Source organism: Ptychodera flava, assembly GCF_041260155.1.
Source record: "Ptychodera flava strain L36383 chromosome 3 unlocalized genomic scaffold, AS_Pfla_20210202 Scaffold_27__1_contigs__length_13241970_pilon, whole genome shotgun sequence".
In the NCBI taxonomy this organism is placed as follows: Eukaryota; Metazoa; Hemichordata; class Enteropneusta; family Ptychoderidae; genus Ptychodera; species Ptychodera flava.
The window spans coordinates 9,501,603-9,527,580 of record NW_027248281.1 but is presented as its reverse complement, the minus strand read 5'-3'; the positions used below and the strand labels follow the sequence as shown (position 1 = coordinate 9,527,580).

General features: G+C 35.4%; 3 protein-coding genes across 3 annotated transcripts; all 3 read left to right on the top strand.

Annotated features, from left to right (window-relative positions):
- The first annotated feature begins 1,572 nt into the window (after window positions 1-1,572).
- On the top strand, window positions 1,573-25,071 carry LOC139126423 (uncharacterized). Its single transcript, XM_070692484.1, has 5 exons — window positions 1,573-1,636; window positions 9,355-9,380; window positions 11,936-12,667; window positions 13,248-13,369; window positions 23,002-25,071. Exons 3-4 carry the CDS (start codon window positions 11,936-11,938, stop codon window positions 13,263-13,265), a joined length of 750 nt encoding a protein of 249 aa, XP_070548585.1. The 5' UTR covers window positions 1,573-1,636; window positions 9,355-9,380; the 3' UTR covers window positions 13,266-13,369; window positions 23,002-25,071.
- On the top strand, window positions 15,591-18,645 carry LOC139126233 (uncharacterized). The gene is made up of 3 exons (XM_070692280.1): window positions 15,591-17,135; window positions 17,269-17,964; window positions 18,271-18,645. Exons 1-3 carry the CDS (start codon window positions 15,591-15,593, stop codon window positions 18,643-18,645), a joined length of 2,616 nt encoding a protein of 871 aa, XP_070548381.1.
- LOC139126231 (uncharacterized) lies at window positions 18,755-19,516 on the top strand. The gene has a single exon (XM_070692279.1). The coding sequence runs from the start codon at window positions 18,755-18,757 to the stop codon at window positions 19,514-19,516; it is 762 nt and encodes a 253-aa protein (XP_070548380.1).
- Window positions 25,072-25,978: the final 907 nt, after the last annotated feature.

Genomic DNA, 25,978 nt, shown 5'->3' with positions numbered 1-25,978 from the left:
CCCATAGTAGTCCCTGTGTACCAAAATTCGGATCTCTAGCCCTATTGGTTAGCCTAGAATTAGATATGCGCATAATTAATGAGGTCAAGGTCAAGTGACCTGACCCAAAATATTTCGGTGAACATTAACAGCCAATGATCGTCTATGTCGAAAAAGAACCAGACTCCTAGCTCTTTTGGTTAGACTATAATGGGCATTTGTAAATCTATAGGGGAGGTCAAAGGTCACTGAAAAATATGAAAAATAATACTTTAAAAATCTTCTTCTCAAAATCGGCAAGACCTGTGACCTTGATATTTGGCATGAAGGGGCCTAACCCTATGGTCTACAAAAATTTAGGACAGAATTTTGATTGGTTAATTTTTATGCAAATGAGGTCAATTTTAAAGTTTATTTTCAAAATGGCCGAAAGGTCACGTGACGTTTTGTCATGGTCATGTGACCAAAAAATTACTTTTGGTGAGTTGTACTTGTGTACCAAATATGAAGTCTCTAGGTCCAGCGGTGTTCGCGTGGTAGTTGCAAAGGCTCGTCGCAAGAAGAAGAAGAATAATAATAATAATAATAATAATAAAAAACAGAACGATTACAATAGGGTTTCGCACCCATGGTGTCGAAACCCTAATAAAAAACAGAACGATTACAATAGGGTTTCGCACCCATGGTGTCGAAACCCTAATAATAATAATAATAATAATAATAAAAAACATAACGATTACAATAGGATTTCGCACCAATACTGTCAAAACCCTAATAACAAACAGAACGATTACAATAAGTTTTCGCACCAATTGTGTTGAAACCCTAAATATAACTGCAATCAGCGATGACCGGGTTTCGACACAAGTGGCCGCATTAGAGCAAAAGAAAATTTAGATTGTGCGCATAATTAATGAAGTACACGCTGCAGTGTCATAAGGTCTCCCATCATACCACATATGAAGTCTGTAGCACTTGTGGTTACTGAGTTATGGACATACACGTATACTCAAGGTCAAAGGTCATGAAGGTCACATGACATTTTGTCAAAAAAAATTGTATTACCAAGTTATCCCTATATACTAAAAATCAGACCTGTGGTACAAGATATGATATTTTAAGGTCTAATATCCTATCAAATATGTAGAGAATAGCAGTTTTGTCGAAGGAATTGAATGCCATAGTTATCCCTATATTTTTAAAGAGTGGGATATGTGCATCACGTGTTCAATTACAGATATAATTGTAGCTCCATATTTTTGCCTGTCAATCATAAACCAGACCTGTAATTTACATTGGGTACAACTTTGTTTTGAAAGTGTATGTTTAACTATTGAAATTTCAGTCCAGGGTGGCGCCACCAAGGGGACAGAATGGAGAATGTTTTGGGAATGCATTGCGTTCATTAAAAAAGGCGCCGGGTTCTGAATCAGTTTAGGATTACACTTTTAGTAATCGGGTAACCGAAGCCGATTTTAAAGTTGCAGCATTATTTACATTGCTTTTCAGTAAAAAACTGAACATATTAAACAAGTGTAACGGTAAAGTGTCACTAAATATGCAGGATATTCACGTTATATATTTTAAAAATCGTCTGAAGACATGTCTCGAATATCTGAAAACGAGTCGACATCTCTCAGATGACGTTCAAGTCAAGGTGAGTATGTTCACATGTCTATTTTTTACTGCTGATCGATTCGAATTTTAAACCTTAGGAAACTTATGCATGAGGTTTAGACTATGTGTCGATGTGTGTTGGGAGTTCGTACAACACTCGACAATAATTATATAGCGGAAATTTTTGATTCCGAAGGAGATTTTGAAACATTAAAATGGTTCGCGATCTTCCAATATGGTGTCTTGAGTTTAGTCACATGGCGTTTTCAATTGCGCAATATTCCAAGACAGCAGAAATGGACGGTGAAAAAAATGTGTTCAAAGTAATGAGTCTTTGTTAATGATAGTGAGATTGGCAGGTTTGTATCGTGAAATATATCTGTTTCCTTCTGGGTATTTTACATTCAGTGGTGTCAACAATAAGTCGTGGAAATGTGCCGTATATAAAGTGACGAGTATTTCGTGCTGGTGATAGTGATACTGTTGTCTTGGCACCATCTTGATTTTGCGTCGATACGACAGAATATGTCCAGAACGAGGAAAGTAGGGAAATATCATATTTGCTCAGTTAGCTATTCCGTGGCAAAACGATAGGCTTGTGTGATAAATGGCGGAACATTTGGTCTTAAGTTGTGGTATTTTTTAGTAAATAAATAGCAACCATCAGAGCGACAAATATAGGCTAGTAGCCTGACTTAGTGACATGTGAAAATTGCGATTTTTGTGATTGTTCACAAATATAGTACTTAGATTAAGTAATTATTAGACTGTCGACTGAGTGTTGATGTGGAGTGTAGAAGTATATGTGTGTGTGTGTGTTTCAATATTGAGGGGTTTTATATGTCAGTGCATTGGCAATATGCGATGCCTTTTACCAAATATTTCAGGTAAGTAGAGAATGTTTTGTATAACAGCCATTATGGAATGTTAGAAATCATGTAAAGGACAGTGTTGGCTGTTGAAGTTAAGCTGAGATTCGTTGTTATCATAAATCCTAAGTGCTTCCTTGTAAATTCTGCAGTGTTAAGAAGACATAGCTGATTTGTAGCAATTCTTTTACCATGATGCTGAGTTTAAAGGAGATTTTGAAGAGATGTGATACATAAAAGACAAAGAAAGTGACAAATAGTTATACATGTTGATGAATTGTTGTAAGAAGCTGTGTGTGTTTTCATAGTGAGAGTAATAATCAGTAAATGTGATGAATACTGTTGTTGTGAAATTATGTAGGAAAAGATATTTACGCTAAAGCATTCCAGTGTAAAAAGTGATCTTGAATGTACACTTATCATAAAGTAACTAGTGTACTGTAGTATTAGGAATGTATGAATGCTAGGGACAACATGGTAGTTTCAATGTGGGTTTTGTATGTAATCAGTAACTGTGTAAGTAAATGTAAAAAATAGCATCAAGGACAATGTTCATTCTTGAGATTATTACTGTGTTACGGAAGGTCCACAGCAATTTTCAAAGCAATCAGACAAGCCAGTGTAGACAAAAATATTGATTGGACAAAAAAGAGCAAACATTTACAAAAAATTCTGGAACTCTGCACATGTTATCATAAATCCTAAGTGCTTCCTTGTAAATTCTGCAGTGTTAAGAAGACATGGCTGATTTGTAGCAATTCTTTTACCATGATGCTGAATTTAAAGGATATTTTGAAGAGATGTGATACATAAAAGACAAAGAAAGTGATAAATAGTTATACATGTTGATGAATTGTTGTAAGAAGCTGGTGTTGTTTTCATAGTGAGAGTAATAATCAGTAAATGTGATGAATACTGTTGTTGTGAAATTATGTAGGAAAAGATATTTACGCTAAAGCATTCCAGTGTAAAAAGTGATCTTGAATGTACACTTATCATAAAGTAACTAGTGTACTGTAGTATTAGGAATGTATGAATGCTAGGGACAACATGGTAGTTTCAATGTGGGTTTTGTATGTAATCAGTAACTGTGTAAGTAAATGTAAAAAATAGCATCAAAGACAATGTTCATTGAGATTATTACTGTGTTACAGAAGGTCCACAGCAATTTTCAAAGCAATCAGACAAGCCAGTGTAGACAAAAATATTGATTGGACAAAAAAGAGCAAACATTTACAAAAAATTCTGGAACTCTGCACATTTCAACAAAGTTTAAAAAACCCAATATAAGCTTAAATTTGTTTGTCAACTTGTGTGTCTGATTGATGTTTATAAGATATTATGGTGCTACAAAGTTGAATATGCTATACTATGATTTTTAGCTTCCATAGCCGTATGTATATATGGCAATGGAAGCTATTATAGGGTAGGGAACTGTCTGTATGTATGTCCCTCAACATCAAAAAATCAAAAACCGCTGCACATTTCATCTTGATATTTGGTGTGTACATGGATGATGGGCTGTAGATAAGATTTTATTCAAATGAAGTTGGCATTGCCAAAAATATGCAAATTAAGTGAAAAAATGTAAAAACAGTCAAAATTGAAAATCTCAATAACCACTGAGCAGATTACATGAAAAATTAGTATGTAAGTACTTTGGGCTGACCTGAAATAATTGTGGTTTTTTGATTTTTTTATTTTGTTGAAAATATGCAAATTAGTGCCAAAAAAGGCGTTTTTGGTAAAAAATCTCCTATATAACCGCTGGTCAGACAGCTTTGATATTTGGTATACAGGTCCGTAGGGATAACTCAAAACTGTTGAATGGTTCTGCAATTGTAATTTTTGCTTAAGAAAGCATTCTAACTCAACAACCACCTCATTTAGAATAAAAAGTTTCGTTTCTTTATACAAGTAGCATTATTTTGCTTCACACATGTTGACAGTATGTTACGTTACAGCAATGCGATACATACAATTTCCAACCTAAATACTTCATGTCAATAACTCTTTAATTATACATCCATGGCCAGAAGTCGGGATTTTTTCATTTTAGACATTTTTACATTTTAGTAGTGCATGTTTGACATGTTAGGTCGGAACTAACGTGACCAAAAAAAGCCAAACTTTCAAACCTATTGTGTATTGTGCAGACCCAACATATCCGCACCTATCGTTTCTAAAATGTGTAACGTGTATGTCAGGTCGGAACTAATGTGCCAAAAATGCCAAACGTGCAAACCTATCGTGTATCATGCAGACCTAATGTTAAAGAACCTATCTAACATGTATAGCATTTTAAGGCGTACAAGTAAGTAGAGTTCTATCATGCCAATCGTGCAAACCTATCGTGTATTGTGCATGCCCAACATGTATGCACTTATTGTGTCTAAAGTGTCTAACGTGTATATCATGACTGTACGATTGACATATGGTACCATTCGACTGATCTGGACATACACAGAAGACATTTTAGACACGTTAGATCCGTACACGTTGGGTCAGCAACTTACACGATAAGTTTGCACAATTGGCATGATAGATTTTGACTCGTGGACAACCTAAAATTACATACACGTTAGACATTTTAGACACGTTAGCTCCGTAAATCTTAGGTCGGCACCTTATATGATATGTGTCAAGATTCACGTGATGGCCTACAAACACGGTAAGGTCTAACTCTATCATGCCAATCGTGCAAAACTATCTTGTATCGTGCAGACCTAAAGTGTACGGACCTAATGTGTCTAAAATGTGTAACGTGCATGTCATTTTAGGTTCTCAACATGGGTCACAATCTATCATGCCAATCGTGCAAACCTATCGTCTAACCCGTACGGACCTAATGTGTGTAAAATGTGTAACATGTATATCATGACTGTACCATTCAACTTATCTGGAGACCCTAAAATGACATACATGTTCCACATTTTAGACACGTTAGATCCGTACACGGTAGGTATGCATGATACACGATAGGTTTGCATGATTGCCATGATAGCTCTTGACTCATTTTCAGACCCTCATTGGACATACACGTTTGACATTTTAGACACGTTAGCTCTGTCAACGTTAGGTCGGCACGTTATACAATATATCTCATGATTGCCATGATAGAATTCTACTTATCTTGAACCCTAAAATGACGTACACTTTTGACGTCTATAGACACAATGTCTAACGTGTATGTCATTTTAGGTTGTCACCATGAGTCAAAATCTAACATGCCAATCGTGCAAACCTATCTTGTATCGTGGAAACCTAACGTGTACGGACCTAACGTGCCTAAAATGTCTAATGTGTATGTCATCTTAGCTTCTACACATGAGTCACAATCTACCATGCCAATCGTGCATACCTATCGTGTATCGTGCAAACCTAACGTGTACGAACGTAACGTGATTAAAATGTCTAACGAGTATATCATTTTCAGTTCTCCACATGAGTCACAATCTACCATGCCAATTGTGCAAACCTATCATGCAAACCTAATGTGTACGGACCTAACGTGTCTAAAATGTCTAATGTGTATATCATTTTCGGTTCTCCACATGAGTCACAATCTACCGTGCCAATCGCGCAAACCTATCGTGTATCGTGCACACCTAACGTGTACGGACCTAACGTGTCTAATATGTCTAACGTGTATGTCATTCTAGGTTATCAACATGAGTCAAAATCTACCATGCCAATCGTGCAAACCTATTGTGTATCGTGAAAACATAACGTGTACGGACCTAACGTGTCTAAAATGTCTAACGTGTATATCATTTTCGGTTGTCCACATGAGTCACAATCTACCATGCCAATCGTGCAAACCTATCGTGTACCGTGAAAACCTAACATGTACGCACCTAACGTGTCTAAAATATCTAATGTGTATGGCATTTTAGGTTCTCAACATGACTCAATTTCTATCATGCCAATCGTGCAAACCTATCGTGTATCGTGCAAACCTAACGTGTACGGACCTAACGTGTGTAAAATGTCTAATGTGTATGTCATTTCAGGTTCTCCACATGACTCCAATTTCTATCATGCCAATCATGCAAACCTATCGTGTATTGTGCAAACCTAATGTGTACAGACCTAACGTGTCTAAAATGTCTAACGTGTATGTCATTTTAGTTTTCAACATCGGTCGAAATCTACCATGCCAATCATGCTAACCTATCGTGTATCGTGCAAACCTAACGTGTACGGACCTAAAGTGTCTATAATGTCTAACGTCCAGACTTTTACAGTGTTTAGTTATGCACGTTTGTCCTGCACGTTTGGGTTCTATACTGTACAATGGCATACAATTGCCCATAGCACGATAGCTTCAACAATGTGAAACGTGCATTTTACCAACTACTGGCCATAGCTCTAATTATAGGGGGAAAGTTGTGCTTTACCCACAAACCTATATATTTTTGGTTGGCTCATAAAATTGTCTCTGCATTATTGTTGCCATGGTAATATTTTAGTCACATGACAGGTCACATGATCAAATATGGTGGCAGCGTATATATCTTCTTTTGATGAAAATATATATTTTTCAAATAGTTTTGTGTACTGTTCTGTATTATTTGCTAAATAAAGAATTAAAACTTAACAGCAATCTCATTTAGAAAAGATTTATTCACACTAGTATTGTTATTGTATGTTATATACAAAGCAATTACATTCTGTAAGCAAAAGTTTTGAGTTCTGTATTTTTCAGAAAGGTACAATTCATGACTATCAAAGATATGTTCCTTGCACATGTGTCCAACTGTTAAGGCATTTAATAAAAGTTGCACAGCAAATTATTTTACTTTTTTTGAGTTGGCATCCTTATCATGTGTCCAGCTGACATGATCAAATATTTCAGAGAAGCAGAGCTGATTTTTTCCTTGTGTAAAATACTTACATACCACCGGTCAGTCAAAACTGAACTGAACTATTACAATCGAGTCCCATGAAACATCAAAATTCTTACATTAGAATGGAGTTCCCTGAAACATCAAAATTCTTACATATGTAATACCTTTACAACAATACAACTGACAATGTTAAAGATATTTTCTGTAAAAGTTAAAATTTATATTCAAACTTGTATTTTCATATAAAATCACACTTGTCACTGCTGTTGTCAAATTCTATTTGGTAAATGAGCAACAACAGCAACAACACCACTTTCTTTCCTTGAAGTGTCAATGATATCAATTGAAAGTAACTTTTTTGACAATGGGTAATTTACATACACTACTTCAGTTTGTTTGCCAAATCAAACTGATTTTCATGCTAAAATTGGTAAAATTTAATTATACTTTGCACAACAATAAAAAACTCAAGGCTTAGTTTTTATATTTGTAAATAATTATAATGAATGCAAAGGATCTATTGTAAAATATCATTTGATTACTGTACATTTTGTTTGTATTCTAGTGTGTAGTACAAGTTCAGCTGCACTACATGTGAGGTTGATATAACATGCAGTGCATATGCAATTCAATGTTAAAAGTACATTCACAACTGTTACAATATTTGTGCTACCTTTAACATGTAAAATACTAGCAGAAAAGTACTTGATTCAACTTTGGGTAAAGCCGAGCATAGTTAGTTTTTACTTTACATATTAATTGCTAAATCAAGATTTCAGTCTCCCTGCAATATCACTTTTAACACTATCAGCAGCTCATTTACTGTGGAATAAAGTATCAGATGGAAACAATCACATCACAACACTGAAGAAACAGTTCCTGGGAATTTAGTGACAGTACACATCACATGACTGAAGAAACAGTTTCTGAGAATTTAGTGACTGTACACATCACAAGACTGAAGAAACAGTTTCTGAGAATTTAGTGACTGTACACATCACATGACTGAAGAAACAGTTTCTGAGAATTTAGTGACAGTACACATCACATGACTGAAGAAACAGTTTCTGAGAATTTAGTGACTGTACACATCACATGACTGAAGAAACAGTTTCTGAGAATTTAGTGACAGTACACATCACATGACTGAAGAAACAATTGCTGAGAATTTAGTCAACAGTTAAGCTGTGAATTGTTATCATAAATATTTAGTGTTTCTTTGTAAATTCTGCACTGTTAAGAAGACATGGTTGATTTGCAGCAATTCTTTTACTGTGATGCTGAATTTAAAGGAGATTTTGAAGAGATGTGATACATAAAAGACAAAGAAAGTGACAAATAGATATACATGTTGATGAATTTTTGCAGGAAGCTGGTGTTGTTTTCATAGAGTAATAATCAGTAAATGTGATGAATACTGTTGTTGTGAAATTATGTAGAAAAAGATATATATGCTAAAGCATTCCAGTGTAAAAAGTGATCTTGAATGTACACTTATCATAAAATAAGTAGTGTACTGTAGTGTTAGGAATGTATGAATGCTAGGGACAACAGACAGTTTCAATGTGACTTTTGTATGTACTCAGTAACTGTGTAAGTAAAAGTAAAAAACAGCATCAAGGGCTATGTTCATTGAGATTATTACTGTACTGTGGAAGGTCCACAGCAAGTTTCAAAGCAATCAGACAAGCCAGTGTAGACAACAATATTGAATGGACAAAAGAGAGCAAACATTTACAAAAAATCCTGCAACTGTGCATATTTCAACAAAATTTGAAAAACCTAAAATAAATTTGTTTGTCAATTTGTGTGTCTGATTGATGTTTATAAGATATTATGGTGCTACAAAGTTGTTGAATATGCTATACTATGACTTTTATAGTGACTGTATGAGTATGTGTAAGAATTGTATGTATAATAGTTGGAATGATGGAGGTGATGTTGTGGTCTGTGTGTGTTGCGTTAACTATGAAAATGAACATTGTACTATATACTGAAATAGACAATTTGATAATTCTGTTCTCTTTATTTTTTTGCAGTTTTTGGTAACCAAATATTTCTGACGGTAAGTGTTGCTGTCATGTGTTGTTTTGATAAGAGATTACAATGCTTGTACTTTTATTGATCATATATTCTTAATGGGAGTGTATTTGAATTGAGCCATGGAATGAGAAAAGGGCCCTCTTGGCTAAAAAATCACTTTTTGAGCTTCTTTCATAATATAATACTGTGACGCTTAAATTTCATTTGATCAAGTTTTTAGAGTCAGGTGAGGCCTAATTTGCATATTTATGCATAATTTGCATATATAATGAGTCATTTGGCTTCAGTCATGTTGACTACAATACTTATGTACAGCAAATTATTCAGGTTTTCCTGCAATTGTATGTTGTTTTCAATATTAAGTACAATGTATTTTATTTCTGTCATACTGCAGGACTTTCATTTTCAAAACTAGACTTAATAAATTAAAGAAACAATAATTGAAAAGGTTTGAACATTGCCAGCAACTGCAATATTTTAAAGATAAACTGAGAAACAAAGAAAAATCTAACCAAGTCTCTCTAAAAAGGACAGCAGCTTTTTCTTTTGATAGTTTTCCAGTATCTTTGTTCTTTATATCAAATATTTATTCTCATTCTAATTTTAAAAGTATGTTTAAACATTAAAATTTGTCAAGCTATATTAAGTAAAACACATGACTGTAAGCCCGGACTAAAATTCATGCTGGCGACAGGATTACACATTTTGTGTGCTTACACTACAGCGTGTCTATGTGTGATTCTTGAAATCTTAACAAGTCGTCACATCAAAGAGAGTATGATATATGTATATACAAAAACAAATATATATGTGTGTGTTTATGCATTTATATAGATATGTATGTTTTTGTAGACATGTATCTCTCTTGTGTGTACATATGTAGTATGTATGTTTTTGTAGACATGTATCTCTCTTTGTGTGTACATATGTAGTCTGTATGTATATACCGTACTCGTCCGAGTATAAGCCCCTGCTCGTGTATAAGCCCCCTACTGATTTTAGAGGATTTTAGAAAATGCATTACATCCGTGTATAAGCCCCTACCCTAGTGTAACTCAAATACAGAAAGGTTAGGAGAGTATATTTGGTCATTTAACTTGGTAAAATTAACTTTAGATAATAAAGAAACCATTAAAAGATGTTAAAACAATGGGAAACTGGAGTTCCCTTGACAATATCGTAAGGAAAATGACACGTTTTTCCAGTACTATCTTGATTCTTTGACCCTACTCACCCCCGTCGCCTAAATAGAATAGTCTCACTCACGTCCGCCATTGTTTATTTTCATTCACGGCCACGATGTTTTCGTGCTTGAAACATGCAGCTTCTTTTGTTTGAAGCAATTATCCTTTCATTTGTGAAGACTTTTCCTGGTGACTATTACAATTTTCACTGCTATGTTGTTGTTTTCACAAGATGTAGACAGTTTGATATTGGAATATTGAGTTGCCTTTCCGTGTGGGCAATGCATGCCTGTTCACAATCACATTACTGTTGATCAGCAGCATACATGACGTCTTTGTTTCAAGTTTGGTTTTTTTTCGACGCTGAAATTTCACCAAAATGTCACTTCTGTATTCAGAGATTGTACAATCAATTTCTTTGGATGTGTAAGTCGATTTTGAAAGCGATAGAAAGATCGAGTGGTGTTGAAAAAAATCGTGCATAAAATTAGCATAAATTAAGCGTCCATGCCAGATAACATGGGGTTGCTCGAGTATAAGCCCCTCCCCTAGTTTTACCGCTGTTTAGTGTTGCCGAACCGGGGGCTTATACTTGGACGAGTACGGTATGTATGCTTGACATGTCTGTATGTCTGTCTGTATGTATGTTCTTATCACATATCTGTTTGCATATATATATATATATATATATATATATATATATATATATATATATATATATATATATATATATATATATATATATATATATATATATATATATATATATATATATAAAATACAGCGGTGAATGAAAAGTGACCAATGCAGGATTTAAACTCACACCCCTGTATACATTATGGATGCTCTACCAACTGAGCTAATGGATCAGTTGGCTCAATGTGGGCGGTCCTGACTCTTATATGGAACTTTTCATTCGCTGTGCGTGGATAGTGAGTAAGGCTGCTAAACTTATCACCAAACCTTTCAACCTAAAGATCGCACATGATTCTACAGGGCCATGCACACAAGTCATACTTAGGAATCTTTTGATGGTAATGAGTATCAATCAAATGAATGATGCAAAGCCAAACAGTGGTAATTTGAAAATGACTCGTCATACCAATTTTTTAATGGAATACAGTGGTGTATATATATATATATATATATATATATATATATATATATATATATATATATATATATATATATATATATATATATATATATATATATATATAATATATATATATATATATTGCTATATGTGTGTGTCTGTATGTCAGTATTTATATGTATGTCAGTATTTATATGTATATGTATGAATATATGTATATTTGCAGGGGACCATGTTATTGAAAATGGCCTGTTAAGTTATGCTTTGATGTTAATATTATGTCTCAATATCTTTCAGATGCCACGCAAGAAGAATTGGAAGAGTAGTGCAGCGCTGAAGAAGAGGTTGAGTTTGGGTCGTGTCCCATCAACCACTGTCCATTTGGAGCATAGAGTCCTTCAGGACTGTCATAACATTGCAAATATATCGGAAAATGTTGTCCTTCGGGACTCTAATGACATGGCCAATGAATCTGGAAATGTTGTCCTTCGGGACTGTAATGACATGGCAAATGAATCTGGAAATGTTGTCCTTCGGGACTGTAAAGATGGAAATGTAGTCCTTCGGGACTGTAAAGATGGAAATGTAGTCCTTCGGGACTGTAAAGATGGAAATGTAGTCCTTCGGGACTGTAAAGATGGAAATGTAGTCCTTCGGGACTGTAAAGATGGAAATGTAGTCCTTCGGGACTGTAAAGACATGGCAAATGAATGTGCAAATGTGGTCCTTCAGGACTGTAATGACATGGCAAATGAATCTGGAAATGTAGTCCTTCGGGACTCCAATGACATGGCAAATGAATCTGAAAATGTAGTCCTTCGGGACTCCAATGACATGGCAAATGAATCTGAAAATGTAGTCCTTCGGGACTCCAATGACATGGCAAATGAATCTGGAAATGTGGTCCTTCGGGACTCTGATGACATGGCAAATGAAACCCGAAATGCAGTCCTTCGGGACTCTAAGGACATGGCAAATGAAACCCGAAATGCAGTGCTTCGTGACTCTAATGACATGGCAAATGACAATGTAAGTACTAGGGAAAGATTTATTTCATACAAGGAAGGAAATGAGACATCAGAACATGACATGACTAGTATGGCAATGAAAACTACAAGTAATACTGAATATGAAGTGAGAGTGAATAAAAGTGACATTAAAGTAGATAAAATGATTGACAGTGAGAAGGTTAAGATACAAATCAAATGCTCAAACTTAGTGCAGGGCAGTTTTAACCAAAGTCATGCTCAATTTGGTGAGAACAGTGGGAGGCAGTGTGTTGCTAATAGCTATGTTTCTGTACTGTACAGTAAAATAAAAAATGTGCAAATGTGGAATACATGCGACATGGATTTAATACTGCAAACAGGTAATGAATTGTATGGTTGTGTGCAGCAATCACCATCAGTGATGGATGTTTATCTTTTAGTCACAGAACTACCACAGTCTATTGAGTTGTTTGACACAAGGTTTAAGTCAAGTTTTGGACAATCTGTCACAGGTCTAATAGGTGAAGATATCAATATAGATAGTTTTGTGATGTCTTTGTACAATGCATTAGTAGTGACATTAACACAATATGATGCATGTTTTGTTAATTTTGGAGCAGCTGTTTTTGCCGTATTGAAGAAAGAGAATATCTTCTATACATTTGACAGTCACTCAAGAGACTCAAATGGCATGGTTACACCAAATGGCACAAGTGTACTGATACCATTGGACAGTATTGAGGTAGTGTATAAACATTGCTGTAATTTAGCTACTTCTATGGGTATTGGTAGAAATGAGCAGTTTGAAGTGACTGGAATTACTGTGAATATTGAATCTGAGTGTGTTGCCAATGTAAGTAATGGAGACAGTAACAGTGATGATGAAGTAGTTGTTGTAGGCATAGAAGAGACACCACAGTTATATTGCCCTTTGGATTTTGAGTTGTGTGAAATGCTGTGCAATGAACTAAGCATTAAGAATGAAAATGTTACACATTTATACAGTGGTCCACGTGTTGAAATGGGTGACCCTTGTAGAACAAAGAAAATCAAGGAGGATGGAAATTGTTTCTTTAGAGCGGTATCATATGCATTGTGTGGTACAGAGAATAATCACGATATAATTCGATTGGCCATTGTTAAGCATCTTAAAGAGAACTCCGCAGTATTCTATTGTCATTTAAGATCTGGATATCAGTCAGTTGATGATTACCTTGTAAAATCTCACATGCAAGATTTGGGAACATGGGCAACTGAAGTAGAGATACTAGCAACTGCAAACCTTTTGAAATCAGATGTTGTCACTTTTAGTAGAGGTAAATGGTTGAAATATTCTAGCACTCAGATCAACAAAAACAGTGAAATTACCGGTAAATCAATATTTCTGAAACACTGTATGGAAGTTCACTATGAATTTGTGGAATGTGTCAAGCCTCCAGGTGTTTTAGTGTATGAATGTGGCCATAATGCGATGAATACATCAACGAATACAAGTAAAGTCATGGGAAATGTTCAACAACGTAAAGTTAAGAGGAGTTTAGGAACTGATGTAAATGAAGTAGTGGACCCAAAACATGTTGATGGGAGAAAAACAGCTGGAAAACAACTGAAGTATGAGGAGAATGTAGTATCTGTTGATGAGATTTGTAGATCAATAGCACATCGAGTCCTGAAACGGAAACGACCATGTACAGTTACTGATCGAAGTACTTTGATTAAGAAACAAAGACGAGAAAAGTATCAACAGAGATATTGGACAGAATTTGAATTCCGTGCAAAAAGGAAAAGTGCTGTGAATAGGCACTACATAGATAATGCTGTAAATAAGAAAGCAAGAGCAAAACAAATGTATACAGACAACGAGTGTTATAGGGAAGCTAAAAAAGCACAAGCAAAACAAATGTATACAGACAACGAGTGTTATAGGGAAGCTAAAAAAGGAAAAGGGAAACAAATGTATAAAAACAAAGAGTGTTATAGGCAAGCTAAAAAAGCACAAGCAAAAGAAATGTATACAGACAACGAGTTTATAGGGAAGCTAAAAAGCACAAGCAAACAAATGTATACAGACAACGAGTGTTATAGGGAAGCTAAAAAAGGAAAGGGAAACAAATGTATACAGACAACGAGTGTTATAGGGAAGCTAAAAAAGCACAAGCAAAACAAATGTATACAGACAACGAGTGTTATAGGGAAGCTAAAAAAGGAAAAGGGAAACAAATGTATAAAAACAAAGAGTGTTATAGGCAAGCTAAAAAAGCACAAGCAAAACAAATGTATGCAGACAAGGACTGTTATAGACAAGCTAAGAGAGCACAAAGTATTGAGAAATATGCAAACAATGAGTCTCATTGGCAGGATGTTAAGGCACAAAGTATTCAGAAATATGCAAACAATGAAAGTCATAGGGAAGATGTGAAATCACAAAGTATTGAAAAGTATAGACACAATCAGTATCACAGGGAAGCTGTCAAAGCGAGAAGTATTGAAAAGTATGAAGTGAATCAGTGTCATAGAGCAGCTGTAAAGGCAAGAAGTGTCCAGAAATATCAGGAAAATGAGAGTCACAGGGAGTTGGTTAAAGCAAGATACAGAAGAAAGTATAAAGATAGTGAAAGCTACAGGGATGATACTAAGTGTAGGGTATTTGCCGCTCGACAGTCCAAAGCTAATAAACAGAAGAACATTGAAACTGTTATAACTATGTTTCGAAATGAAATAGTTCATGGCCCCAATTATGTATGTTCAGTTTGCTATCGACAACTTTTCAAAAATCAAGTAATACAGTGTAAAAGAGAAATATATTTGAAGAAAGGAGGCTTTGTAGCAAAGATTGCAAAGAAGTGTCTTGAATTTCACCAATGCACAGATGTATGTGATAGTGACTGTTTATATTGGAGACAGAAACAACAGAAATTAATGTGGATATGTTATACTTGTCATCGTAAATGTTGAATGGGAATATGCCGGCAGAAGCTGCAGCTAATAATCTTCATGTAATGAATATTCCAAAAGAACTGAAATGCTTAAATTCTCTTGAGCAACATTTGATTGCTTTGCATATTCCATTTATGAAAATGTTAGCTCTACCAAAAGGTGGTCAGAATGGTGTACATGGACCTGTTCTTTGTGTTCCTTCTAGCCTAGAGAAAGGTACTTATGTTTTGCCACGACAGGAGTCAGATGATCAAATGATTAGGGTGAAATTGAAACGGAAACTCAGCTATAAAGGTCATTACCAATATCAATATGTGAATGATTTCAAGATCAAAAGTGCACTTCATTACCTAACAATGAACAATAAGTGGTACAGAGGTATTTCTTTCAATAAAGATTGGAGGAATCCATTGTCGAGAATTGATGAAGGAGATGAAGGTATGTCTGATGAAGATGGTACAAAACATGAGAGTGATAAACAAAAGACAGAACCACAGGATGATGCTAGAAATATTGAATCACAGGATAATGCTGGAAATAGCAAATCAGGAGATAATGCTGAGAATACAGAATCACAGGACAATTCAGGGAATGCAGACGCAGAGGATGATGATAAGAATAGTGAAGAACAGCAAGGGATGTTCATGGATACATGTCTTCAACCTGTTGACATAGCTCAGGAAGTTCTTGATCAGCATTTTGACAAAATCTATTGTGTTGCTCCTGCAGAAAGAAATCATCCTGTTGAAATGTTAAGTGATGAAAGTAATGAAGCAAAGTCTTTCCCTGTATTGTACCCTACTGGGTCACCAACTTTTCTGGACAGTCGCGAAGTGAGAATTACACTTGCACGATATCTTCATAATCGTTTGATGAATTTAGATAACAGGTTTGCGAGAAACACCGACTTCATATTTTATGCTCAGTGTTTATCAGAGGTGCAACAAGTGTTGTCAAATGTGTCTATAGCAATGCGGAAAGGGTCTAGCAAAACATGCCGTGAAAATATAACTGCTGCAAGTTTGACAGATGAACAATCACTAAAGAAAATTTTAAATTATGATAAAGGTTACAAATTTCTGAAACCAATCCGAGGAACACCACCTTATTGGCAAAGTGCACAGAAAGATCTGTTTGCAATGGTGAGGCAGCTAGGTATTCCGACGTGGTTTTGCTCATTTTCATCTGCTGATATGAGATGGCCTGAGATGGTTGATAGTATTCTTGAAGCACAAGGTGATATTCGCAAAGCAGAAGAGCTGGACTGGTCAGAGAAATGTGCTGTGTTAAGAGATAACCCTGTAACAGCTGCTCGAATGTTTGATCAGAGATTTCATTACTTTTTGACTCAAGTAATAATGTCACCAGCAGAACCTATCGGTAAAATTGAAGATTACTTTTATCGAGTTGAGTTCCAGCAACGTGGTTCACCACATACACATTGTCTGTTTTGGGTGAAGGATGCACCAAAAGTAGACAAAGATGATGACGATGATGTCACTTCATTTGTTGACAAATATGTGACTTGTGAAATGCCATGCTCAGAATATGATGAAGAACTTCATGAAATTGTAAACAGTGTTCAAAAACACAGCACACGGCATTCAAAATCTTGTAGAAAACATGGTACTGATTGTAGATTCAACTTTCCCAGACCACCTTCTGAAAAAAACATTTATTGCTCGACCTGACACTGATGCTCAGTTGCCTGAAGTCATAAGAAAGGCTGTTAGTGATTTAGATAAAGCACTCAGTGGAATCAATTCCAATAGTACAGAAAGTTCTGTTGAATACTATGAAGTAAACGAAGTTGAATCAGATCAAGCACCAAAAGTCCTAAGTAAAGGTGAGGCCAAGAAAATTCTGTCGAAAATCTGGACTGCACTTTCAGATTCTGAGAAGACTTTCTCAACAGTTGAATCTCTGTTTACTAGTATAGGAGTTACACAAGACTTGTTTGAGAGAGCGTGCAATGTATTAACTAAGAAAACCAGTGTGGTCTTGAAAAGAGAATCAAGTGATGTGTGGGTAAACCAATACAACAAGGACTTGTTACGATGTTGGAATGCTAATATGGATATACAATTTGTTGTTGATGCATATAGTTGCATTGTGTACATTATTAGTTACATATCCAAAGCTGAAAGAGAAATGGGCTTACTGTTGGATCATGCACAAAAGGAAGCTTCTAAAGAGGATAATGCAGATGCCAAGAAAGCACTTAGACGATTGGGATTGTTATATGTTAATAATCGAGAAGTGAGTGCCCAAGAAGCTGTGTATAGAGTGTGCAACTTGAGGTTGAAAGAAGGATCGAGAAAAGTACACTTTATCCCAACAGGGGATAACCCTATCAAAATGAGTTTACCTCTTGAAATTCTACAAATGGAAGTGAAGAAGGTGATCTTAATGAGGAGGAAATGTGGATGACTAGCATCATAGATCGTTATAAAAACAGACCAGATGGAGATATATTTGATGAAATGTGTCTTGCTAGTTTTGTATCTGAGTACAGAATAATGTCGTCATCAGAGGTGTCAAATACATGTTCAAAGAAGAATGTAGTTAAACTGAAAAATGGTTTTGGTCATATGAAGAAAAGAACTCGAACTGCTCCAGCTGTGGTGAGATATGCAAGGTTTTTCAGCAATGAAACAGCCAGAGAAGTATTATCAAAGCATTCTTCAACTGTTCTTGCCATATCAGTTTGATGCTCAGTTGAAACCTGACAACTTTAATTCATATGAAGAATTCTATAACACTGGTGCAGTGAAGTGTGGTAGCAAAGCTGTAGAAAGAGTGAAGGCTATAGTTGAAAGGAATAGAGCAGTCTTTGAAAAAGAAGCTGATGTACTAGATTCAGCAGAGGAGATCCTTCGAACAAGTGATAACTTGGAAGATGCATGGGCTCAAATTCATCCAGAGTCTGAAATAGATAGATTGGAAAGTTTACAAGAGAGGAAGGACAATTATGTGTCAGATGAAGGAGAAAATGATGAATCTATACCTGACTTGCTGGAGAAAAAAACAGAAAGTGTCAGCCTCAGAAGTGTATCACCAGTGTGGAATGTCAAGGAATGAAGCTGTAATATTGCTAAGATCTTTAAATAGCACACAGAGAGAGATATTTTACAAAGTGCGGCAGTGGTGTCTGAACAAAGTCAATGGAAAAAGTGTTGAAGCTTTTCACATGTTTCTAACTGGAGGTGCTGGCACAGGAAAATCTCATTTAATCAAAGCAGTGTACTATGAAGCTACACGAATTTTGGCTCGTATTCTACCAAATCCAGATGATGTATCAGTTTTGTTAACAGCACCAACTGGTGTAGCTGCGTTTAATATAAATGCCAATACCATACACAGTACCTTCTCAATAGCTATTGATGCACAACTGCCATACCAACCGCTCGGAGAAGAAAAGATTAACACATTGAGATCTAAGCTTAGCAGTCTTCAAATTCTCATTATTGATGAAATTTCTATGGTTGATAAGAAACTACTTGGCTATGTTCACGGAAGGTTGAGACAAATTAAACAGACTGGTGATCAGTTGCCATTTGGTGGTGTAGCAGTGATTGGTGTAGGTGATTTTTACCAATTACCACCAGTGAAAGGAAAGGCATTGTATGTGAACAGTGAAGGAGTTGATCTCTGGAATGATTACTTTTCCATTGCTGAACTGACTGAAGTAGTGAGACAGCAAGACTCTGAATTTGCTGAAACATTGAACGTAATCAGAAAAAGACAGAAATCTGATGATTTAGATGCTCATGTTGTTACTATGCTTCAAAATTGTGAAACTGGTGAGGAGGGTAAAGGAATTCATATTTCAACCAACCAAAAAGTTGATGAATGTAACATTAGAAAACTTCACTCGTTAAGTTCAGATGTAATTTGTATTAATGCACAGGATTTGTACAGAGATCCCAAAACAAAGAAATTAGTCAAGTGAGTGGGCAACATCGTAAAGTGTACAATACCAATTTGGCAAAAACTGTTACTCTGGCAGTTGGTGCTCGTGTGATGTTGACGAAGAATATTGATGTGTCTGATGGTTTAGTGAATGGCGTTTTTGGCATTGTGTCATACATACATGTGGAATCCAGAGAGAGTTTTCCATCTACTATATATGTTTGTTTTGACAATGAAAAGGTTGGTGCAAAACTTCGCCGCCACACAGAGACATTATCAATGATACCAGAAAAAAGCACGCCAATCAAGTGTGAGGAAGACAAAGTGAATAACTGTGGAAGTATACGGCGTCAATTCCCACTGAAGCTCGCCTGGGCTAGTACTGTACATAAAGTGCAAGGATTAACTGTAGATGAAGCTGTAGTATCATTAGACAGAATATTCCAACCAGGACAAGCTTATGTAGCCCTAAGTCGAGTAAAGTCTCTAAGTGGACTTACTATAACCGATTTCAAAGAATCAGCTATATACTGCAATGACAAAATTGATGCTGCCCTGTCCTGTATGCCAAAGTTCATGACATCGTCAGAAGGAACTTATAATGCAGATAGTTCATGTACCATAATGCTGCATAACATAGAGGGTTTGCACTCTCATTTTGAAGATCTGAGAAATGACCATAGATTTATGACAGTTGATTTTATATGCTTGACAGAAACTTGGCTACCAACCTCAGATATGCAGAATGATTTGCAATTAACTGGTTTTGCACTTTATCACAAGCCAAGAGAACTTTGTTACGATACATCTGACCCAGTGACATCTGAATTGAAGCAGCAAGCTCATGGTGGAGTAGGCATTTATTCAAGTGTGGATCAATGTATTGAAATCTTGGAATTGTGTATAACAAATCTGGAATATCTTGCATTCTATGTTAAAAAGATAAGATTGACAGTAGCTGTTTATATATAGACCTAAGTCTTATAAAGCTGATGTGTTCAAGAGAAAATCTGTTGAAATTAGTGATAGAGATTGAGAAGATCCCTGGTGGCAACATCATCATTGGTGATTTCAATGAAAACATACTTGTGTCTTCAAGTTTGCTGAAATTGATGGAGCAGAGAGGCTTCTCACAGTGTGTTTCAGAGGCAACAACAGAAAGTGGAACATTGATTGACCATGTTTATGTGAAAAATGTAGACAGTGTAGGTGTCGAAGTTATACAAACTTATTTTAGTTTTCACAATGCACTTTTGTTGAAGATTTGAATGCATGCAAAGGTGTCATGTTAACTGTTTACCTTTGTGATGAAAGATGAGCTAGATGCTACATATGCTGTATGTGGTATGTGAGTAGTTTACAGACTAGTATTGTACAAAGTAGAAGTTTTCAGGGAAACATTTCCTTGAATGGTAGTGAAAAAGGATAAATATGCAAATGGTCAAGTGACTCATAATTCCAATGATATCACCATCACTTGTGAACATAATGCAAGATATGGTTTTAAAGTGTGTGTAGATATACCATCTTCTGAAGCTGTTTCATTGACCATGTTTATGGAAAAGGAATCACAAAAGGTTATCCCGTCCTGATGAAAGAAGAAACAGATGGGGAGGGCTGATTGTGACGGGCCCCCATATGTATATGTGTGTGTGTGTGTGTGTGTGTGTGTGTGTGAGAGAGAGTGTGTGTGCTTGCATACAGGGCCGTAGCCTGAAAGGGGTACAGGAAAAAATCTAAGAACAGTGTGCGCTCTTAGCCAATGTGAAACACCACTTTCCAAACAAAGTCACAGGTAAAGCAAGGAAATTATGCATAGGAGATGTAAAGGTATAGAATCCTTATTTAACTAAAACTTTTGACTGCACGTGGTGTATGCTTCAGGGCACACTGTCCTAGAATTTTTCACATGTAATAATATTAAGTAATATAGGAGCTTAGCATTCCTGAAAAATTACCATTGTACTTGCAAAAGTGTTATGAGCACTGGTATTAACTTTGAAGGCAGGTGTAATGTGACTTGGGTAGAAGTTAGCATTACTAATGTAAACATTTAGTTGTATCAACCTTTTAGGTCACAATTTGTGGTTTGTGTAGTGACTGACTGGCTATTAATTCCTCAATCAGCCAGTGATGTAAATGACATGCCTATCATTACAATTGCATATGTTTAAGGATATATGGATAGACAATAAAATAGCCACTAATAGATGCATAGCTAAAGTTGAACCGTACCACTACAAAAATGTTCTACTGACAAACAGAGGTGCTATACATGTCTATTTTTAAAACTAACAATTTCATGTTATTACCATTTACACAACTGTGATGTACCATAGTGTTCAGAATATTTCATCTCTGTCTGTATGTTGTAAATATTCAATGTTAGCCAGAAGGAGAGACAAGATCATATGATCCTATGTTTATTCTACAAAATGAACATTTATATTTGAATTGTAAAAATTCAGTGCACACAGACATAGTGTTGTAGTGTTTGAGTGTAGTGAGAGAAAAATAATTAGTAATTTACCCAAGCCCAAGGTTCTGTCAGGTTACGGCCCTGTTATGCACAGTGGGAGGTGGGCTTTGAAATGATTGAAAGCTATGTGTTTGTTGAATTGCTTCAGAAGCAAAATGTAACTAACTCTGTTAGCAATTGACATTTAAAGTTGTTGGTCTGCAAAGAGGTGAAATTATAGATCTCAGATACACAAAAAGAATACAAACTGTAAACTCATTATGTGGAGTGGTGAATGGAAGTTTAACAGATGCAGAAAGTAAAGATGATATACCATTGAACAATGTATTTTGAGATTCAGCAAGAAATGTCCCTTTCTGCCTTGCAAATGAACTGAGGGAATGGACTATCAAATGCTGCTGAAATGAAGTCGCTTGAAGTGATCTGTATTCATTTAAATCTGTTCTATGGAGATAGGGATGTTCTACCCTGAAAATATAGCTGACATTCTAGCCAATGAGCTTAGTGAAACCAAGGCCATAGTATGTCACTGAAGTTGTTTGTCTTGAAAGGTACGCACTGCAGAGTAATAATGAAACATTCGTAATAGCATTACATGTGAAATAATAAATGACCTTATGTAAATATTTTTGGGAAAAGAGAATGTTTTAAGAATAGATTTGTTATCGAGTAGCAGACTTGTTTAGTTGCAATGTAAAATAGCATGTAATATGTGTGAAAGAATTTCTGAACAGTTCTCTATACACAAGTGGATTACTCAATTGTCTTCTGTACTTTTATTCAGTGAATGCAACCTTTAGTTTTGTGAATGGTGATTTGTGCCAGGAAAAACATGACATAGTAGAAATTTCGGTGTTGTTGACTTTGACTGTGTCATTCATAACAAGTTCATATAGGAAATTAAGATAGTGCAATGAAGTAAATGTAAAATATTAAAAGCTAATGCTGGCCTCATCAAAATGGCATATTATGGCATAACAGACCTAAACCAAGTTGACAAATTTTAGTATCAGTAATATATGTATTTTGTCTGATTTCATTTTCAGGGTGCAATATCAAGTCACCTATGGACTAATCACAATGAAAGAGGCATGTTTCATTCTCAAATTAAAGCAACTTTCACATCAGTGTGCAACAGTGCCACGGGACAGTAACTGAGAGTTCATATGATTCTAATTTGGATGACTGTAACAGAAGGATACTCAAGTCATTTATTTTCATTGCCAGGAAGATATTTTCTGCAGATGATAAGAGCAGATGATAAGTCTGGACATTGAAGTGTCTTGCCACAGGAGAGAATGCATTTATGTGAATAACATATTCTGAATATCTCACAACACTGTGGAGTATGGAAATGTTCTCTACACTAATGTACCAGTGTCACTGTACAATATTGCCATCCCACGGATCTGTGAAGCAAGGAAAACAACAGAATGTTCCTTTGCTTGTAACTTTTATGACTATAGAAGATGACACACAATGCGTCATTCTCTTTCTGAGTATGACCCTGTCTGCAGATGGTGGCAAGGCACAATAAACAAGAAGTACTCAGATTGTTTTCCAAATAGAATAGAACAGATGTGACAATACCTCTAATTTCGGTAACTGCAGAATATTGATCTCACCTTGGTTATGGGCATTGTCAGATGTGGGCATTTTCTGCAAATGATAACAGCCCATGACAAAGCTGTAGTATTGAGAGTGTTTTCGAAATGGGACAATACGTATGGAAGGAACAGAACCTGATTATGTCAGAACACTTGCTAAATATGATGATGTAAACTAGTCCTGTTGGTGCATATTGTGCTCTGCATGACTCACTGTGAGGTGGGATGGTACTATGTCACCGTAGCATTCATCAAAGTGACGTCCATACACATTTGCCGTGTTTCAGTCCAAGTTCAGTCATTGTGGTAGTGACAACTCTTGTAAAATTGCACATATTGTTAAAGGAAAGTTGTCATTGAATAATATAAGCTGTGAGGCTCTTTATTTATTGAGGTTCATCACCACAGATTTGATATTCAAGAAGGCTATTTATGAAAAAGTGCATAAAAGTGTTTCAAAGAGATGTGGCTGGAGCATGGATTATAATGTCACTATGATATAGTCATATTCATTTCATGCAACATCCAACTGTATTTCCACTCCACTGTGCTATTTACAGTTAACTGTATTATATAATGAAAATATCCTTGATTTTATAGCAACTGTAGTTTTAGTTAACTGTAGGATGTAATTTATATATTGCTGAAGCAAATGCTTTTTCTGAATTATTCACCTGTATTGGCCATGTATGAGATGTGCTGTTGATTTCTTCAACACAACAATGAGGTCCATAATAATTCATTTCAAAAAGAGCATATCATTTGACCTGCATCCAAAAACATCTGTACCAGCAGGGGGACTATAGTCTATAGAAACTATTGGAATGAATATCTATCTGGTATCCATCGTCAGTGCGTACCGTATGTATGTATGTATGTATGTATGTATGTATGTATGTATGTATGTATGTATGTACCGTATGTATGTATGTGTATACATGTATGCATGTATGTGCATATGTACCTGTCTACATATGTACTTATGTATGTAGTATGTATGTATGTATGTATGTATGTATGTATGTATGTATTTTTGAATGTCCTTAGAGAATATTTTGAGAATACCAGTACCTACAGATTTGATATGTGTTGTGAGGATTCAAAATATTTTGTCTGTTTTTTGTTTTTGATGTTTTTGAAAATATACTGTACTATTTCCAGATAACTGTAGTATGTAATATCCTTGATTGTATAGCAACTGTATTTCAAGTTAACTGTAGTATGTAATTTATATATCCTCAATTGTATAGCAACTGTATTTCCAGTTAACTGTAGTATGTAATTTATATATCCTCAATTGTATAGCAACTGTATTTCAAGTTAACTGTAGTATGTAATTTATATATCCTCAATTGTATAGCAACTGTATTTCAAGTTAACTGTAGTATGTAATTTATATATCCTTGATTGTATAGCAACTGTATTTCCAGTTAACTGTAATATGTAATTTATATATCCTTGAAGATTATATATCTTTGAATAAAGTGCTGTGTTCAAAATTTGTCCATCAGTATTGGCTATGTATAATATGTGCCGGGTATTGGGATGATGCTAAGGTCAAAGATCAAGAGGAATCACAAAAATTTTCGATTTCACTTTGGTCTCATACAGGTCAAAGTTAAACAGACACTAGCCCATTTGGCCCTTTGGTCTCTTAAAAAGGACTTAAATAGCCTTTGCAATAGCATAGCTGCATAGAAATAGGGCAGGTCAAAGGTCACTGGAATATATGAAATATAATGCTTTAAAAAATCTTCCTCTCAAAATTGGCAAGGTCTGTGAGTTTTAAATTTCCCATGAAGGAGCATGGCTATATAGTCTAAAAAGTGACATGAGCAGAATTTTGATTTATCACTTTTTATGCAAATGAACTTAAGTTTACAGTTTATTTTCAAAATGGTTGAAAGTTCATGTAACCTCCACAAATGTAATAATCTCCACAAATGTAATATCAACCACAATTGTAATAAAATGCACCCATAAATGTAATATCGCCCATAAATGTAACAAAAATCAACCATAAATGTAATAAAAACACCAACCACAAATGTAATAAATGGTAACCATAAATGTAATAAAAAATCACCCATAAATGTAATACTTGTCAACCATAAATGTAATAAATCTATTTTCTCGTTGCAATTGAGGAATTAGCCTTAAATATTGATCTATGTAATAAGGAAAGCAACTCCACAATTTTTCATTTCTTAATTGTTTGCGTTTAGTGTGTTTTGAAAGTGTATTTACGTTTCCCTGTTTTGTGTACAGAACTGACTGGCCATGGCTAGACACAGCTGTAATCTGAGTGTCAGTGCAGTCTCTACTCCAGAGTGGGGAAGACTGTATAACACTACGATCCTTTAACGCCGTTTTTTCGAAAATTGCCGTACTTTCTTAATCAATCTCCTCAAATTCG

What these genes read in the sequence shown, in the direction of transcription:
- LOC139126231 (XM_070692279.1), top strand. Translation starts at nt 18,755, where the DNA reads ATGTTTCTAACTGGAGGTGCTGGCACAGGAAAATCTCATTTAATCAAA.
- LOC139126233 (XM_070692280.1), top strand. Translation starts at nt 15,591, where the DNA reads ATGCCGGCAGAAGCTGCAGCTAATAATCTTCATGTAATGAATATTCCA. An exon ending in ATGAAGAACTTCATGAAATT is followed by an intron (nt 17,136 to 17,268) that starts GTAAACAGTGTT and finishes ACTGATGCTCAG; the next exon opens with TTGCCTGAAGTCATAAGAAA. An exon ending in TACAAATGGAAGTGAAGAAG is followed by an intron (nt 17,965 to 18,270) that starts GTGATCTTAATG and finishes TTGCCATATCAG; the next exon opens with TTTGATGCTCAGTTGAAACC.
- LOC139126423 (XM_070692484.1), top strand. Translation starts at nt 11,936, where the DNA reads ATGCCACGCAAGAAGAATTGGAAGAGTAGTGCAGCGCTGAAGAAGAGG.